The 17,983-nt window shown below is 42.8% G+C and overlaps 1 protein-coding gene across 2 annotated transcripts in view; it reads left to right on the forward strand.

Moving 5' to 3' along the window:
• The window catches only part of LOC114786209 (multiple epidermal growth factor-like domains protein 9), a 63,787-nt gene that overhangs the window by 15,850 nt on the left and 29,954 nt on the right, over positions 1-17,983 (forward strand). For both annotated transcript variants that reach the window (XM_028973122.1, XM_028973123.1), the window contains exon 2: positions 2,589-2,787. In XM_028973122.1, the coding sequence (XP_028828955.1) occupies positions 2,589-2,787 (199 nt within the window). The remainder of the gene's footprint in view (positions 1-2,588; positions 2,788-17,983) is intronic.

The raw sequence follows: 17,983 nt of genomic DNA on the forward strand, positions 1-17,983 counted from the left end.
GGATTCCTTTGGTTCTCCCTGGAGTACTTGTTGCTCACGGGCGCTCCTTCGGATGCTGTCTTGTCAGGATTTCAGCACCGCAGATTCTGGTTCTACGGTGTGAATGTTGGGGGAAGTGAGTGGGATGTAAAAATGCTTTATTATGACTGGTCGTGATTGCGTTGAATAGAGAGCCTTGAGTGAACTGTGCTGGATATGGACTTGTTCTCATTTGAACATATTTTGTAACTTCCAGTTCCCATGCAAAAGAAGAAATTTGAATACAACCACCTACCAAATAAAATGAATTTCATTAGTATAAAAACCTTAATAAGAACAACAATAATAATAATACATATTTTGGTGTATGCTCTAGAATGAAAAGGTTTTTGTTCGTATAGCTCTCTTTAAATGGGGCAGTGGTGGCGTAGCGGTTAAGGAAGCGGCCCCGTAATCTGAAGGTGGCTTGTTCGAATCCCAATCCACCGAGGTGCCACTGAGGTGCCACTGAGCACAGCACCGTCCCCACACGCTGCTCCCCGGGCGCCTGTCATGGCCCATTGCTCACCAATGGTGATTGTTAACAGCAGAGGACACATTCCGTTGTGTCACCGTGGGCCTTGTATCACAATCACTTCACGTTCACTTTCATAACTACAGAATATCAGAACAAATGAAAGTAAATGCATCTGGTCGAAAACTAATAAACTGTTTTGTTTAAGGAATATGAATACAAGAATATGCATTTATCCAGGATAACACAGCCAACTGCTTGTTTTGTTATTTAGTTGCCTGGGTTGTATCAGGCACGCCTCTGCTTTGTCCTTGTCGGAACGCCAGCGCAGGTTTGGCTGGTGGTATCCCCGCAACATCACATGGGCACCCATGAGACCTTCTCTACCTCCCCACCTATCGGAATCTCGCCATCTCTGTCACCCTTTGCACACCCCCCCCCCCAACAAGATTGAATCAGATTCACTGTTCCACACACTAGCATACACACTAACACACACAAAATGAGGTTCCAAATCACACATTTCAACCCGTGCCGCGTCTCCCAGGGGAAGAGAAGGCGGCTCCATCTCCTTGGTGATAATTGGAAAAGCAGACATTACATTTATCCGCCTCGTGGAAAAGAAAAAGAAACATGCAAAGCACTGGAAGATGTGAACTGGTAGTTTAACCCACTGGTGTCTCATCTATTAACTGTCCTGCGTGTTCCTCTTCAGATGCTCTCGTGAAACGCAGGGATTCCAGGGGGGATTCCCGAATAATAATCTGTTCCTGGACATGCACTGTACCCTACCAGCAGCATCTGTAATACTGTAAAGGAATACTTATTTGTGTGTTATGGAATGAGGCTCTTTTCTTAAATGGATCTGTACTTGAATGAGTAAATAGGGAACTAGTTTAAAATTCTTCCCTTTGTAACTATGCAGCCTCTAGGATATTTGTGTTGATCCCAAATTCAATTAAAAAAAGACAATTCTGGCTCTGTTATCTTGTAATAATAATTCCACCTCAAGGTAATGGTTATGGCATTACAAAGACACACTGGTTGTCTCTCGGTTTCTCTCTTACATATACACACACACAGATATTATACACGACTTTTGCTCTCAATGAGCCTGGAATCTATGCCTGGTTATTAAGGCGACCCTTCAGGAGTTAAAAAGTTTTGCTGCTAGTGTGCCTGTGACACGGCATAATCTAATCACCTTTTACCTGACAGCTGGTGAGGCCCGGCTTGAATTCGGAATGTTGTGATCAAACATCAATATTATTATGCATCCTAAATATTAATCTTAATCCTAATTTCGAATAAGGTGACATAGTAATTGTATTATTAGTTACTATCTGACATCAGCAAACGCTTAAGACTTTCTACATAGCCTTTAAATCTAGTTTTCCTGAGAGCCACTATCTGTTTAGCAGCTGTGCCTCACTGGCCCATCCTTTTTAATACTTCCTTCTGTAAACCATTGCTTGAGGACCATTCATTTTTCAGCAACACACAATTCCAACCTAAAGTATTTTAGTGGCTTTTTATAAACATAATCCTCTGACCACGTTTCTTTATGTATTCGAGTTTGTAATAAGAAGTTTGTGATAAGAAATTGGTATGCTGAAAAAATGCTGACGTGTTCAGTTGGGATATTAAAGCTTGTGGAAAGACCACACAAGTTTAAGGCCATACACACACACACACACACATATACACAGATTTTGAAAATTCTATATATTTTTCTTTGAGCCTTGTCATTGGAATATCAAATCACAAAGGATAATTGTTTTTATTGATGATCTATGTACTATTAATAATGACCTCCTATCCCCCCCAAAAAAACCATCTGAAGTATGATTACATGCATTTGTTTAATTTATTCATAAAAACAATAAATTGCCTTCTGCCAGTTCATTGACCTAGCAACATATCAGCTCAAGCTGCTGTCATTATTGAATTTTAGAGCTTGGTTCACCCAAATTCTTATTTTATAATGGAAAATATTCTGTATTCTGAAACTATTCCCCGGCAAAAAAAGTACAAATATTCTAGATTTGCTTTTAAAAGAAATTGCTGTTCTAAAAAAAGCTTTCCTTTGTCTTAGAGCTCCAGTGTAACTGCAGCACCGAGGGGACGGAGGACATGAATGCCTGTGACCCCGTCACTGGTCAGTGTGTCTGCACCGAGGGCTACACTGGCTTGCTGTGTGATGTGTGTGAGGACGGTTTCTTCAACAACGGCTCCACGGGATGTCTGCCCTGCGGCTGTGACTCCTACGGTGCTGCCAGTCCTACCTGTGACAGGTAAGACTTTGTCTCCTCTGTGTTCGCAGACATGTCGAATGTAGGATGTTTATTCTGCTTGTCTGACTGTTTGACCTTTTGCTGAAAGCATGTCACCTTTCACCTACATCTGAACACGAGTGACGTCTTTGCATCATATCCATTGGAATGTGTGACCTGACTGAACTGGTACATTGTACTGCTGTAGGCAGTTTATAAAGCAACTGAACTCATATACCCTAATATACCCTATACCCATACTGTATACAATACTGTATACAACCTAACGCACCTCACATAAAGACGTACAGTTACAGGCGGGCCTTCTGTGCAGTTTTAAAAGTGAAGTGATTGTCACATGTGATACACAGCAGCACAACACACGGTGCACACAGTGAAATTTGTCCTCTGCATTTAACCCATCACCCTGAGTGAACAGTGGGCAGCCATAACAGGCGCCCGGGGTGCAGTGTGCGGGGACGGTGCCTTGCTCAGTGGCACCTCAGTGGCACCGGCAACCTTCTGATTACGGGGCCACTTCCTTATCCGCTAGGCCCCCACAGTTTGACTTGTACCCCACGATCAAATGTCTCTGCCTGCTAGAAAGTGGTCCTGCTACTACAGGGCTGCTAATGGCCTAGTGGATGACACACAGACTACCGTTGTGTAGTACCTGAGCAAGACAGTTGACCCAGGGTGACTCTCCTTGTAATTACTGGGTTGTAAGTTGCTCTGGATTTAAATGAAGATAAACAATCTTTTAGTTAAATGTACATGTGCTCCTGGACTTCTTAATAGAGAGGCCAATGAGTATTTTTTGTACTATTTATTATAATGTTATGCAACTCATGAGTTATATTTCCCTCATGACCTGATAAGTAAAGCAGGATCTAGCCCAAGATGTGGGTCATGGTTCACGTCAAGGTTGCAGTCGAGTTTCACTTATCCTTTGAACCTGGGAGAGCATGATGATCTTACATGGAAAATCCAGTTTGAGAATGGGGGTGAAATGGCTGCAGGCAAAACCATTGTACAATACACACTGATTGTTAACTAATATTAAAAAGGCTGGGATAATGAGAGCACTGTCATGTAATGAAGTGTTTCTGGTGTCGATCCCTGTTTTTCTGGTTCCTCTTACTCGGGGAAATAGTGATACTGGCTACTCTCTTAGATTTGGGCGTGTCTCAAGGACTCAATGAAGACAAAGAGACACACTTGTTTTCAACTGCATGTTATTTCATATTTAATAGACTCAATGTGCATTTTATTTGTATTGGCATATACACTATCTAAATCTAATTTGGTATCTAAATTATAACCCTGAATGGATGAAGAATGCAGAGTTGTAATTATGAATCTGTCTCTGTGCAGACACTGTGTGCTCTGTGCATCAACAGCAGTGTCTCTTTCCCTCATCAATGTGAAATCCATAATTATCCGCACCATCTGAATTCAGTTTATCACCATGATATGAACTGAAGGATATTATAAAATGAAAACTGCTCTACTTGAGTTTTAATTCTGAGTGGACAAAGTCGTTTTTTAATATTTAGCAAAATAATGCTCTGCACAGAAACACTCACCTGATTTTGTACTTTGCTGTGAAAAGTTATAGACTGTTCGATTACAGCCTTTTCAGAGTGTTCTGAGTGTCCCTAAGCTGTTTGCGCAGTGGCTCTTCGAAGCTTTGTTCTGAATGGCCTGCAGAAATGCCCTCGGTTACACAGAGAACAAATTAGCAGTCACAAAGTAGCACCAGAGGTAAGTGTGGCGGCCAGAGTGGCTACAACAGCTTGAATGGTCTGACATGCCACTTCTCAGTGAACGTTTGTTTGAAATGCTGCAACACGCAAGCCGGCTTGCTTATAAAAGGTAATGAACCAGAGGACCACAAAGTCACAGGTTCAAACCCCACTTACTACCATTGGGTCCCTGAGTGTCTCCGGGGGGGGACAGTCCCTTTTACTACTGACTGTAAGTGACTCTGGATAAGGGCGTCTGATCAATGATGTAAATGTAATGGGGAAAAAAGCCTTTCTCTTGTTTCAGGTAAATTTTTGCCAGATCGAGACAACTTATGTGTATCGAGCCACTGCATTTCCCTGCATTTCAGCATAGTATGTGAGCTGAACTGAATCAGGGAAATATTGACAAGACAAGGAAAGACAAAGTTCCGGCCCAGAAGGCATGGACCTGGACATCTGACAGGAGGCTGGGGACACGACATGTACAGATTAAATACAGCTCCACTGCAGAGTTGGCCAGAAAGGGCTGCACACAGGCTCACAGATTGTGCCACACAAAGCTGAAACGGTTAGAAAATTAATGATATTCTCCTACAACCGTGACCAGGTTTGTAGCTGAGCGTGAAACACTGTAAAAAAATATTGGTTCCCTGTTGTTTGTGCTTTTCTTTTCTGATTCTAAAGTTTCCGTGTCTCGCAGTAATTTAAGACAGACATTTGGAAATATGTTTATTTCCAGTCGTGGTTCCAGATCTTAAAAAAGCTGATGGAATTCTGTCGTCTTGTTGGGCCCTTAAAAATTGGGTAATAAAACAAATTTATACTCTGACTCATTAAATAAAATAAAGATTACAGACTAATTCTAAGACTGCACATTGTTTTAATGAAGAAATTCACTGATATGCATTTTATTTTCCATATTATTTTATGCAATACAATACTCATTTAATCCTAATGTCATTCGATTTACCATAATCCGGTGAAGAAATATGATTCCATTTAAGGCCCGGTGAGGGTGCGCACTGTGAGATGGTCCGGCCTGAGCCCTTGCACCAATCTCAGCAGTGTGAATCAGGGTCCGTTCAGTTTCTAGGGTGTGGATCCATTTCGGGGAGCCATGCTGTAGCTGCTCGTCTGCCCTTATGTACAACTAAATTAGGTTCCAGGCTTCTTCTGGGACCATGGGAGATATAGCACACCTTTTGAGAGCCAATATTTGCGTAGATCAGAGGCCTGAGTCAGCAAGCCTCTGCCTGTGGTCACTGTACGGGGTTGTCTTCTGAGGTGCCTGGTGACACCCAGCAGTCTAATCAGGACCCCTGTCTGCAGGAGTTGCATTTCCTTGTGACCTTCTGGCACTCTCAACAGACCACAGTCCTCTTGTTTTGACCAAGGAAGGTCAGTGACGTTTTCCCCAGTCTCTCAGAGTCCCTCTTAACTCTCCCTCAGCCAGATCATCCTAAGAGCTGTACCGGCCACATTCAAAATAGCAGAGGAGCTTTCTGAGCTGCGAGGACAATATAGCAGCTTGGTGGGTTAACCCCTGAGCTGTGGCAGCCGGTCAGAGGGGAAAATGTTAGCCTTGACTCGGTGGCGAGGGCCACTTTTGGGGAAGGAAATTGGTATTTTCTGCATTCCTGGCGGACCCGCAGAGTGGAGGAATGTTGATTAAACCAGAAAGTAGCTCCATTTCACTTTACCACTCCAGCACAATACACTACGTTCTGGAGCAGGCGAGAGCTGGCAGGCCACAGGTTGGGATTGTGGGTTAAGGCTGAAGCCTGCCGATCACAAAGTCATACGTTTTCAAGCACTTCTGTTTTGTTTGGGATTATGAAATGGCTATTCTAGTCTAAAGTAATGTTGTCAAAAAATTCTCAGTCACCAAACTTTTCTAGCAATTTCAATATCAATTAGCACTTTCAAAACTTTAAATTCCAGATTTGCATCTGCTGGTTCACGGAAATCGCCAACAGACTACAACAACTTTCAGCGTAGCATCTGGCAACCCTCCCCTGGCTACATTAGAAAATGTAAAAATCAAGCGCTTTTTGGATGAAAACCAAAAGAGGTGGACAAGCCCATTTGCAAAAAGTGCTTCAAAGTTGTCGCTATCAAAGCGAGCAAAAAAAAAGCATTTGAAAGACAATCAATCTCTCTCTGTGCTTTATAATAATGTAATTGCACAATGTTCTGACTTAAATACAATTAAAAATATATATATATTTAAAAAAATTTCTCCCCCTGTAGTATCAAAAATAATATTGAGTACCATCATTAGCATCGTTATCGAGTTTGAAATTTGCCTAGTCTAAAGGAACGCAGAAATCAGTTAAATGAAAACAAGCAATAACACCTGAGAGTTCCTTCATGCATGTGGTCAGGTGGCCATGTATGAATATTGTGTTTCCTTCAGCCATGCCCCATATATATATCTGGGGGAGAGAGAGAGAGAGAGAGAGAGATGTCAGATCAGATCCTGGGTTAGAAGAAAACCACAGCAAGCACTTAAAAACAGAGCCCCGTCCTTGCAGACATAATCTTTCAACCTTTGTTGTGGTAATCTTGGGTGAATTGTGTGGAAGAATACCTCTCGCCTCGAGGTTAAAACTTAGTGTGTTTCCAGAACAGGGATGTGAGATTACCCAATAATTGCACTCGATTGTCATTCTGTTTACTGTAAAGAGGACTCCATTTAAGGCCTGGTGAGGGTGTCTGCTGGTTCGGCTGTAGCCTGGGGGGAACTCAAACCCAAAAATTGCACGAGAGCGGAGTGAACTCTGTTCTAATTTTTAAAAATGTTTTATCAAGACTGTCACTGTTTTATTGTTCATTCTGATCCTGCTTTAGGGGTCAAAACCCACTTTAGCTAGCTGCAGCTTTGAATTAGGAGTATGGAGACCGCTCCATAGCGCTTTTATTACCAATTTCTGAAGAAGTGTGCTCCTGATACTACCTGGCTTATTGACAGCAAGATGTCTTTAAACTCCCCAGATCCCATAGCACATTACACAAGACTCCAGGAGAGTGAAAGTCCTCTGCCCTAATGACACTTGTTCTTAATCCTGTGTTAATATTGATGTCCTGGAAAACAGTGGGTGTGGGTGGAATGGAGACAAAGGGTCTTGCTACCCTCCTATTTGCAGGGCAGTGGAAGGGAGGTTCTGTCAATTACAGTTAATAGTCTGTAGCAGACAGACTGGGAGGACGAATGTAAGGTAGATCAGCAGCCAGTCTGTCCCTGCAGGACGTCTTAAGAACAACACCGTGAGTGTTGAAATCATAACAGAATCTGATGTATTGCTTTAAAAGCATGGATTTCGCTCAGATCCACATTCAGCCACTTAAGCCATAAATCAGGGACCTGAACAGCAAGGGGTCAAAAAGGGACTTGCACTCATTCACACACTGTCACACCCTCATACATGCATTTATTTATACTGTGTTTAAGATATTCTCACACACATACTCACTTAGTCTCATACATATAGCAGTTATTGATGTGTAACTACCCCACATAGTTGTCTACTCCATTACCAGAAGCTCCTAAATTCTAAATGTCTCTTTAAAATTTTCGGCAGTTCCTGTGTTTATGCATACAGCCTCACCCAGTGTCGCTCACATCGGCCCCTGTGCTGAATGAAACCGGCAGAATCACACAGCACTCACTCTCGCTGACTAGCTGCAAGTCCTGGCGGACGTCCCAGTCTGCTGATAGGACATCCTGTAAATTGGACATGGGGTGTGTTGTAAATGAGGGTTGTCGCTAAGCAACGGGAGCAGGGTAACAACCCCCCACTCCCCAAAAAAAAGCAAGCATGTGCTCGAACGAGGGAACAGGAACACAGAGGAACGGGGGAGTGTGAGGTGAAGGAGAGACCACCATCTGTGAGCGAAATCCTCTCGCTCACTGATCTGGGAAGTGGGCTACAAAGCGGGACCAGGGAACGAGAGCAGGGCAATTTAAGTTCTTTTTGTGCTCCAAAATAACCAGACTCCTATGCAAATGAGCACCGTCACAAGCGTTGCATCGGAGAACAGGTGGTGTCTTCAGACTCTACAATAGGTTTCTTTTACAAATACACATGAAAACCTTGTGTGCATACGCGACCATTGAGTGTAAAACTGACTTCAGACGTTGCACATTGTGATCCCTAACATGCTATGACAAGCGAGTCCATAAAGGGGGAATTAAGATGAATGTGTAATCAGTTGGCTGTGAGAGGAAAAGTAGTCCTGATGTCAGGAAAACTTCACCCTACCTGCTTCATCAAAAGGTCTTAATAATGAAATTGGTCACTTACGGCCAGGCTGTGTGCAAATGGCCGATATGTCACTGGGGAAAAAATAAAGATGATTGATCAACTTCATACAAATGCATTGAAATACAAACACATTCAGCTGGTGAATCTTCCTTTTTTATGTATTTTTATTTGATATTTTATTTCATTTTAAATGCAGTCATGACAGTCATCATAACTGTAATAATAAATACATTTTTATTTCATATTAGAGTCACTGTAATAAAAGGGTGTGACGATTGACTGTTTAACAGTCAAATGTAACTGTTTTTATCCTTTTAAATGTGACTTACGAACAATAAATTGTGAAATGTGGGCAGATGAGAGAATCTCCTTAACATTTGTCCAGAAAGGTGTGAGCTCTGCAGTGCTGCAGTGTCCCACGGGCCTCTCCTCTTCTGTCAGACAGCTGCAGATGGACGGTCTCATGTCACCAGCAGCCCCGCACCCTGCACCCATTTATGGTGGCACGTATGTTTGATGTAGCCTTTAGCATGTCTCCTGCTGACCTCATCACTTCCACCCCCCCCAGCCACGCTCGGGTGTAGGACGTGGCACTGCTCACACACCGACCAATCTTTTCCTTCGCCCTTCTCTCCCCTGTCTCGCTCACCATTTATTTTAATCCGGTCATTTCAACTTCGGTTTCTGAGACACCCTGGGGTTGTTTTGGGGTCGAAACTCATTTGTTTTGAAGCGGGGCCATGTTTCAAAATGTGGGGTCAAGAACGGGTCGAAGCTTGATCACAGCAGAGCTCCCCGATGATTGGTCCCGTCTGCGGTCGGTGTGGTGGTGGAGGAGGGAGACAGCAGGCAGACAGGCCCGACCCACATTTTTTATTACTGATCAGAGGGAAACGGAGATGAAGGTCATGGTTCCCTGGAAGGGTCCATTTGTTGATGCCTACAGAACTATGCCGACCGTAGCACCAGGACACCTTCTAATACACCCACGACCAAGAAGTCAAAAACATGTTTAACTATGCAGGGTTGTAATAGCGTAGGGGTATGACAATCACAAGTCAATTTGATTTGACTTTTAATTCGAATTTTTTTTAAATGGAAAACTTCACTCCTCGAAAACACGGCACGGAGTAAATGAAATGCAGTCCTTCAGAGTAAATCCACGAGATGCATATTTCCATTTGCTCTCTCACGTTTGTGCTGGATGTCACGACCCGTCGTTCGTGTGCTGTTGGTGCTTTACCAGCCGCAGCTGTGACATCATTCTGCACTGGATGCTGTTGTTTAGTCTGCTGCTTAATAGTTTTCAGGTTTTGTTTTCAGTCATTTTCAGAAACTGAAGTTGGCTTCACTTTCACTTTGGGAGGTTTAATTTTTATAGTTTAGAATATAGTTGGGAACACTCATTGTGGCTTTTGTATGGTTTTTAAAAATGGTTAGTGGAAGGAAACTGTGTGTGTGTGTGTGTGTGTGTGTGTACACATATATAAACATAATATATGTACACATGTGTTATATGTACATATATTATGTGCTTGAAATATATTGAATTGAGAGCAGTCATAGTGTAAATGTCAGGTTCATCATTCCCCCTTTCTCCTTTCCTTTTTAAAATTCTCTGTTTTATATGGTATAACACCGAAGTGATAATGCATCTGTCAGTTTCCACAATGTTCTCAAAGGGCACACACATTCACAGACCTCCTAGCATGGTGGAAATTCTCTCCATACGGTCCCCCCATTCCTCTGCATTCCGTATGGTGTCCCTCTGGCCTCATTTGGGCTCCCAGCATCTCTGCCTGGGTCTCGCTTCCTGACGTAAAAGAGTGTGTTTATACTGTAAACCAGAGGGCAATTACAGGAGTCTCACCGGTATCTGTCTCTCGTGTCGGAGCGTAGAGGCCACCCGCCCGGCCATCGTTTAAAAGTGAAATTGGAGTAGATGTGTAACCCCAAAACTCTGAGTCGGCCTGCCAGCGGGAGATTACGGGAGGCAGTTTGTTCATCTCGGACCATCGATTTTTTCCCTCCTCGGTTGTCACAGCGTTTTGCTGTTGCGAGATTAGTGTATTTGCCAGGAAGAGAGTAATTCCAGTGTGCAGCTACTGTACAGTAACTGCAGCTTCAGGAGGGGCAGCGCCATCGCTCCATCTGTCACTTTGTCTGCTTTTTTTTAATACAATTGTCATTGTGAAGCACAGCACACTGTGCACACAACAATATGTGTCATATGCTTTAACCCCTCTCTCTTGGTGAGCAGTGGGCAGCCATGAAATGTGCCTGGGGAGCGGTGTGTTTGGGTACGTGCTTTGCTCACTGGCACCTTGGTGGCTCAGGATTTGAACATTTCCACTAGGCCAACAATCCTCTCCCATGTTTGCCTATATGGCTTATATGTAGGTCTTAATAAATCCTCAATTGCCTGGCTGCAAATGCAGCAGCAAGGGTCTTACAATACAATACAAAGAAAAGAGATCATATTAAACCAGCTTTAGCGTACCTGCTCTGGCTACCAGTTGATTTTCGAATTAAGTTGAACGTTTTGTCTGTAAAGCACTAAATGGCCAGGCTCCTTCCTACATTGCTGACTTAATAGATAAAACTAAGATCCTCTAATGAGCCGCTTCTAGTTGTCCCTCGAACACGCTTCAAATCCAAGGGCGATAGGGCTTCTGCAGGAATGCATTACCACTATTCATCAAACTCTATCAGTCCATCTTAGTCCATTATTTTATTGTTCTTTATTATTATTTGTATTTTTTATTTGATCTATTTTTATTACTGGTTCTAACCTTTTACTTTTTTTTTTTTTTTTTTTGCTTTTTGGAACTTTTATCCTCACCCATTGTTATCATCGCCAAGAGCAACAGCTTTACTACTGAATGTAGTAAAAATGTAGATGCTTTTCAGTTACTTCTCTGTCTGTCACTTTGATTGGGAGAAAGAGGAGGAAGGACATAAGGAACAGATTATGGACTATGAACATTTTACAAAATGTGCATTCATAGAGACTTTAGTCTAGTAAAGACTCATTTGTATGTGCATTAATGAGACAGCGACTCATATTTCATGCCACACCTGCTGCAGTAGTGGCGATAAGGCAGACGGGACGCCTTGGCAATAAATCTACTGTCTGATGTGGCAATATGAATAGCCATCCATTTTCTGTGACCATGTATCCAGGTCAGGTTTATGGGGAAGCTGGGATCAATCTTTTGCCACAAGGCAGGAAGAACCCCAGAACAGGGGATCAGTTCATTGCAGAGTGAACACAAACACATACATACATACATTAATTTGTTGTGCAACAATCTCAGGACAGGGGACTAAAATGTGAGTCTGTCACTTGCTCAATGGTTATTATTAAAGCAATCCTAAATGCCTGATGGCAAAAGCTATGCTGATCCACCAATCTCCATCAAGAATCATCTCTGCTTCACCAGACAAAGCCATGACTGACAGCCAAGCAGAAACCTGAACCCAAGAGCGCACTCTCCTCTCCCTGGAAACCTCTTCCAGTTATAGTGCCGGCACTGCCCTTTCTGAACTCAGTAAAATGGATCATCAGGCAGGCGCTATTTTATGGCAGCGACTTGGATTAAAAAGAGTCAAGCATGCAGTCGTGCATCCCTTCCTTGGCCTTAATAAGCTCTTCTAGCGAGTCAGCACAAGGGCTTTTCTCATGAATCAGGACGTGGATTTTTTTTCCAGCACAGCCTGCTGCATTTTGTTGGAAATACATGATGCCTTTAAAGTGTGATGACACCAAATAGGCCTGCATACACATGCTCACAGATCTTGCGTTCGAACACACAGAAGAGCGGCTGCAGAACGTGATAAATTCACACCATTGCTAGAGCATTGAAATACAGTGACCGTGACATCTTTCACGGTCTGAAAAACAGGAACCATTCTTTGCATGGACAGTATGGAATGGAAATGCACACGATCTGTTACCAGGACACATCACATGCACCTGCTCCTGCAAACGTTTGCACTGGGCCTTTGAGCAGAAATCACTGGCCAGAGACCAACCCCACCGGGCTGTCACAACCCCACCGGCTGTCCACTGGAAAGATGTGGAAATTTGATGGAATCAGACCTAAATTTAATTTTGTATTTTAGTAGCATTAATAGCATTCTATAATTGAAATATATTGAAATATATTGCACAGACAATAAGCATTGCATTTCTATGCACGCACACACACACACACACACACGGTATCTTACAAAAGTTAGTACACCTAAATATTTTATTATATCTTTATTTTGGAAACACTGTTCTAATCAATTCATAGAAATGTCAGGCAGACCAGCAGATACACATTATGCTACTTCCCATGTAATCCTGTTTCTCTGTCCCTATAGCAGGTGGTGGCACTCGTGATCACAGCATAGAGTAAATACTTTAAGAGTAGTGAAGATTATGATGGACAAGTGAGGGGAAAATCTGACCCGCTGACCTGTCCTTCTGTAAATAGGGCTCTAGTCATTCCGTAAATAGGGCTCTAGTCCTTCCGTAAATAGGCCTCTAGTCCTTTAGATTCTCCACCGACAGGCAGGAGGACTTAACCCGGTTTCCATTCTTTTAAATATCGCTAAGCCTTCTGGACAGAAGTTGATCATATCACCGTTGGCTAGTTTATTGCTCACTGATTAGTTAGATTTGTTATATTATTCCTGTGCTGCATCACTAGTTTTAAAATCTTTTTTTCTACATCGAGGGGATTTGAGAAGAGCCAAGAGTGGCAAGTCAAATGGTGCCTTTGCAGTCAACCGTTTGTGGATTAAACTAGGAAGTAGATTTATTGGAAGGAAATACCAGACCTCGTATTACTCCCTTTCACACAGAGTCAGATTTAATAAAACATTAGTAGTATTACTGGCCTGCTTTATCTGAATTTGCTTTCAAAATGCATCTCACCTGAGAGCCCAACCTCTACTGCCCCTGTTTACCCATTATCTACGCTGCTGTGGCTCTTTGAGGATGCCAACTGAAAAAATGCTGAGATCATTGATAAGAAGTTGATAACATGTTTTTTATGAGTTCATTAGCACACGTCCTTCAGTGGTACAGGATTTCTCAGCAAACCTGCTGGACTGTTGGGGAAACTCGGCCTAATACAGGGTATTTTGAATACTGGCCTTCAGCAGGCAGGCATTTATTTACTGCCTGGTATTTTTTTGTTTCTCTGTAGCATCGTAAAATTTCATTATTGAATCATTAATACACCAGGAATCTGCACCACAGCTCTTTATTATTCAACCTGTTATTAATGTAGCTGCCATCTTTAACGTTTTCTCAACGCCCTCACGTGACTGAAGGCTTGCTGTCCATACAGCTGGCCCTCAGTCTCAGAGAAGAAGAGATGTGTGATCTAGCCCTAGGGTCAGGCGAAAGTTTGGTCAGTCGCTGTGGGAGTTAACCGGACCAGCGAGGAAAGCCTGTTTTCTGTTTAGTTTTTTTTGTGTGTGTCTGTGTGTGTGTGTGTATTTGCTGGGAGGCGAAAAAACCCACCAGACTGGATGTAATTGGGCTGGGGCACTCTGGCCTCACATCAAACACAGTGGGAGGAGGAGGGCGGCGGTTGTTCTGGAGTGAATGAAGGCCACAGAGCACCGGTTTCTTCCGCTTGTTCATCTTCTTTCTCGCTCACCTTTTTCCCATGGTGCTGAAAGATGTTTTCTGTGCTGGTGAAATGGGAGTCTTGGCAATGATTGTAACACAAACAAGGTGAACTGAAGAAAATAATTGTCAATATAATTCTATATTCTGGCCCGATATGACCCGGTTGGTGTTGATTTATATGATTTATTCCACTGTGGAAATCCCAAATGTCAGGTCAGTGGAAAGTGCAACAGCTCCAGGCCAGATGGTCAGGGCAGCAGTCACAAAGCTGCAGCCTGACCTGTGAGGACATTTACACCTCTTGTCTGTACAAGCACATCTGTCTTTATGATTGTTTTGCTTGTGTGCAGAAGAGGTGCTGAGCAACATTTGGATGAAATGTGGTGAATAATTTAACATTAGACTTCATTTTTATAGTTTTAAGCCAGCCTGGCGTTGCGTATACTTGCGCAGTAAGTAATTACTTTTCAGCAATAATGTATGAGAGGAGCTGCAATACTGAAGGCGAAGTGAATCATCTCAGTAGCATTGCTATGTTAGACCATAGTTGAAGAAATGGTCCCAGAAAAAAAAACAACAGAGATATTGTTGCTAAGCGGTGCCTGCAGTCTGCAGATGCTATTCATCTCATGCTGTTACCATGAACAAATGATGATTATGCCAATCACAGAATACCATCTGAACTAACACCTGTAATATTGCATGTTGTACTCAATACTGTTGCCTACATAATTTATGAAAAACTGAAGTGATGTCAAATGCTTGAACAATGCCTGCTCTTCCTGTCTGTCTGTAAACAGGTCTGCAGGCTCCCACACAACTGGCAGACAAGACAAGTGTGTTTCCTAATTCATGAGCTTGTGTCTGCGTTTTCTTTTCTCACATCTGACGTTTTCAAAGCTTGCTCCGCATGTAGAATTGTGATCGTGATAGGCTTCTCATAAAACATCATGAGCATTACTCGCTAAATCCCATGCTTTTCTCACTAATGCAGGGTCAATGCTCCACTGTCAGGTTCCTGAGTAACCAAAAAAATGAAAAGTGATTAATCTAATGAGCTTGTTATGGCATTTCTGATTTAATATTGTTCTGCTATAGCAAACAGATTTAATCATCCTGGTGTTTAATTGGAGAAGATCAGTCTGACCCCTGTGATCTGGTGCATCTAATATTTATTACTGAATTCATGCATTATTAATATATTCAGTGCCCACTGAATGAAGTCCGGATGAAAGTCACAGCAGAACACGCTGAACTCAAGTGGCGTGCTAAAAATTTTAAATAATGTCCCTCTCTGGTGTTTGAGCTGGAAGGGGACTGAGTGACTCTTCATTTGACCCCTTTTCAGATGCAGCTGCCGGCAGGTTAATGCCATCCCTGCTCCCCTCATCAGTCTCTCCTCTCCAGTCTCTCCAGACAGACTCATTACGACCCTGATCAGACCTTTTACCGGATACCGTGTTTTATACACAGAGAACTTCCTGAGCACTGAGACACACTTCAGTCTGCCCTTCACTTAGCGGGACTTCATGACTAGTTCTAACCAACCTTCTTTTACTACCTCCTCCAATACTCAACACACAACATTTTCTGGATTTGGATGATATTATATCAGTGACACAAGGTCAAAATCAGCTCAGGGCTGTGGATTCACAATGATTCAATTGGCATTCTTTTTTTTATTCATTTGTCTAAATTGAATGGGGAGATTTAAACACAAGCTGGAGAAGAATGTGTGTGCTGTGAATGTGTTGATGATGTGATTGACCATGGTGTCTGTTGTAGCAGCTCACTGTGTTCGGCTCTAGCGGTGGTCCAGTGACACCTCACTCCCTCTGACCACTGCTGGAGAGCTCATGGGCGCCCAACCTTCGGCCAAGAATAATTAATCCTGGCTCAGAACCAATTGCTCTTCCCCCTCTGGATTGAATGAACATGCTCTATCAGCATGTGTGTGTGTGTGTGTGTGTGTGTGTGTGTATGTATGTGACCTGAGTAAAGGGATGTGCCACTGGCCCACTTAAGCTATGTTTTCCCTGTGGCCCCTAACAGCTGGCTTGTCTGCAGGTAGAGCAAGTGTGGCACCTTAAAACCAGCGATGCAGTCTGTGGGCTTTCTCCATCTGTCTTCTAGACACTTACCCATAATAACTTGTCTCCATTTGCAGCACAAATCCTACTATTCATCACTGAAATCTCTGAATTTTGCCACTCTCATCATATGCTTTTATGCCCCTCAGTCACGGAACACAATTTGGTTTCTCAAATGCATGGTCTCTTATGTTATTCCCTGCAGGGAACTTTCTCCCACTGTGCTTTCATTGTTGTTCTTGGTCGGAAGGTGACTAGTGTGCCACTGTCAGCCACATCACACTTTTGTGCATCCTGTCTGTTTTCTCAGATTGTCTGATCTCCTAGCCTACTTACTGCATGCGATATGAGCCCAGATCAGTTTCACGGTCCAGCCTGGATCTGTTTTACAGGTAAAACTCACACAAAGTGCTGCTTTTTTAGCCTGTTTCCAGTATCACAGAGGGATTATTATCTTTTTAATTTGCCTTAATAGAACCAAGTCCATTGGAGACTACTATTTCTTCCCCATATGTACATCATATATTTTGCTGTGGAGACTTGATCATACAATCTAGCACAGAAATACCTTTCACATACTCTCATAAATACAGATATATATCTCACACATATATGCATGGTCATGTTATGTTCGGTTTCTGTTCCTCTATAGCCACTGCAGTTGTAGAAAGAGCAAGCTGCCCTCTGTCATTCTGGAGTCCCACAGGGATGGGAGAAAAATGTCTTCTAGCCCTCCTGCTGGCAAACAGGGAGGTCATTCTTTTTAGCAGCGATGGAAAAGGAGGTGCAGGTGTCCACCCATGCAGTGTGAGATGGAGCTCACAGAATAAAATCTAGCCCTTTCTTTCTTTCTTGCATGTTTTTTTTACTTCTGTAAAGCTCCATTTATTCCATGGTCATGAGGCGTTGGTGTGGATCACTCTGTTTGACTGCAGCCTCAGTGTTGGGGCAGCACCCAGGGGGAGGCCGCACCCAGGCGGAGGCAGGCGCATTCAATTGATATAGTCTAAAAGGCTTTTATTCACATACAGCTCTGAGAGAGTGATTGCTGGTCCTTCCCCACCAATCAGCTGAAAGGTTGCTTGTATGCTTTTGATATACATTCCTCTGTGGTCTGACCGTCTAAAAAGCAGCAGCAAGGATGCGAGAAACAAAGGCAATGGTGTCTGTTGGCTGTCAGATCCAACAATGACATTTCACTACAAAAAGGAGCAGAGAGTCTTGAAAAGTGAAACCAGTGTTTCATTCTGAACAGAGACCCCTGTGTTTCTGTTTCCCATGTTTGACACCAGTGGAATGAATTAGAATTGTTAAAAAAAAAAAATGAAAAGTTTAATTGTACAGAAAGATTTTGTTTATGTATTATGAAAGGTCAAATATCATTTATTTTGGAATTGTCTGAGGTTATACTGTGCCCATCTTGGTGACATTACCTGACATTGGCTCAGCAATGTAATGTAACAAACAGAAAGACATTGAGCT

Source organism: Denticeps clupeoides, chromosome 3, assembly GCF_900700375.1.
Source record: "Denticeps clupeoides chromosome 3, fDenClu1.1, whole genome shotgun sequence".
Lineage (NCBI taxonomy): Eukaryota > Metazoa > Chordata > Actinopteri > Clupeiformes > Denticipitidae > Denticeps > Denticeps clupeoides.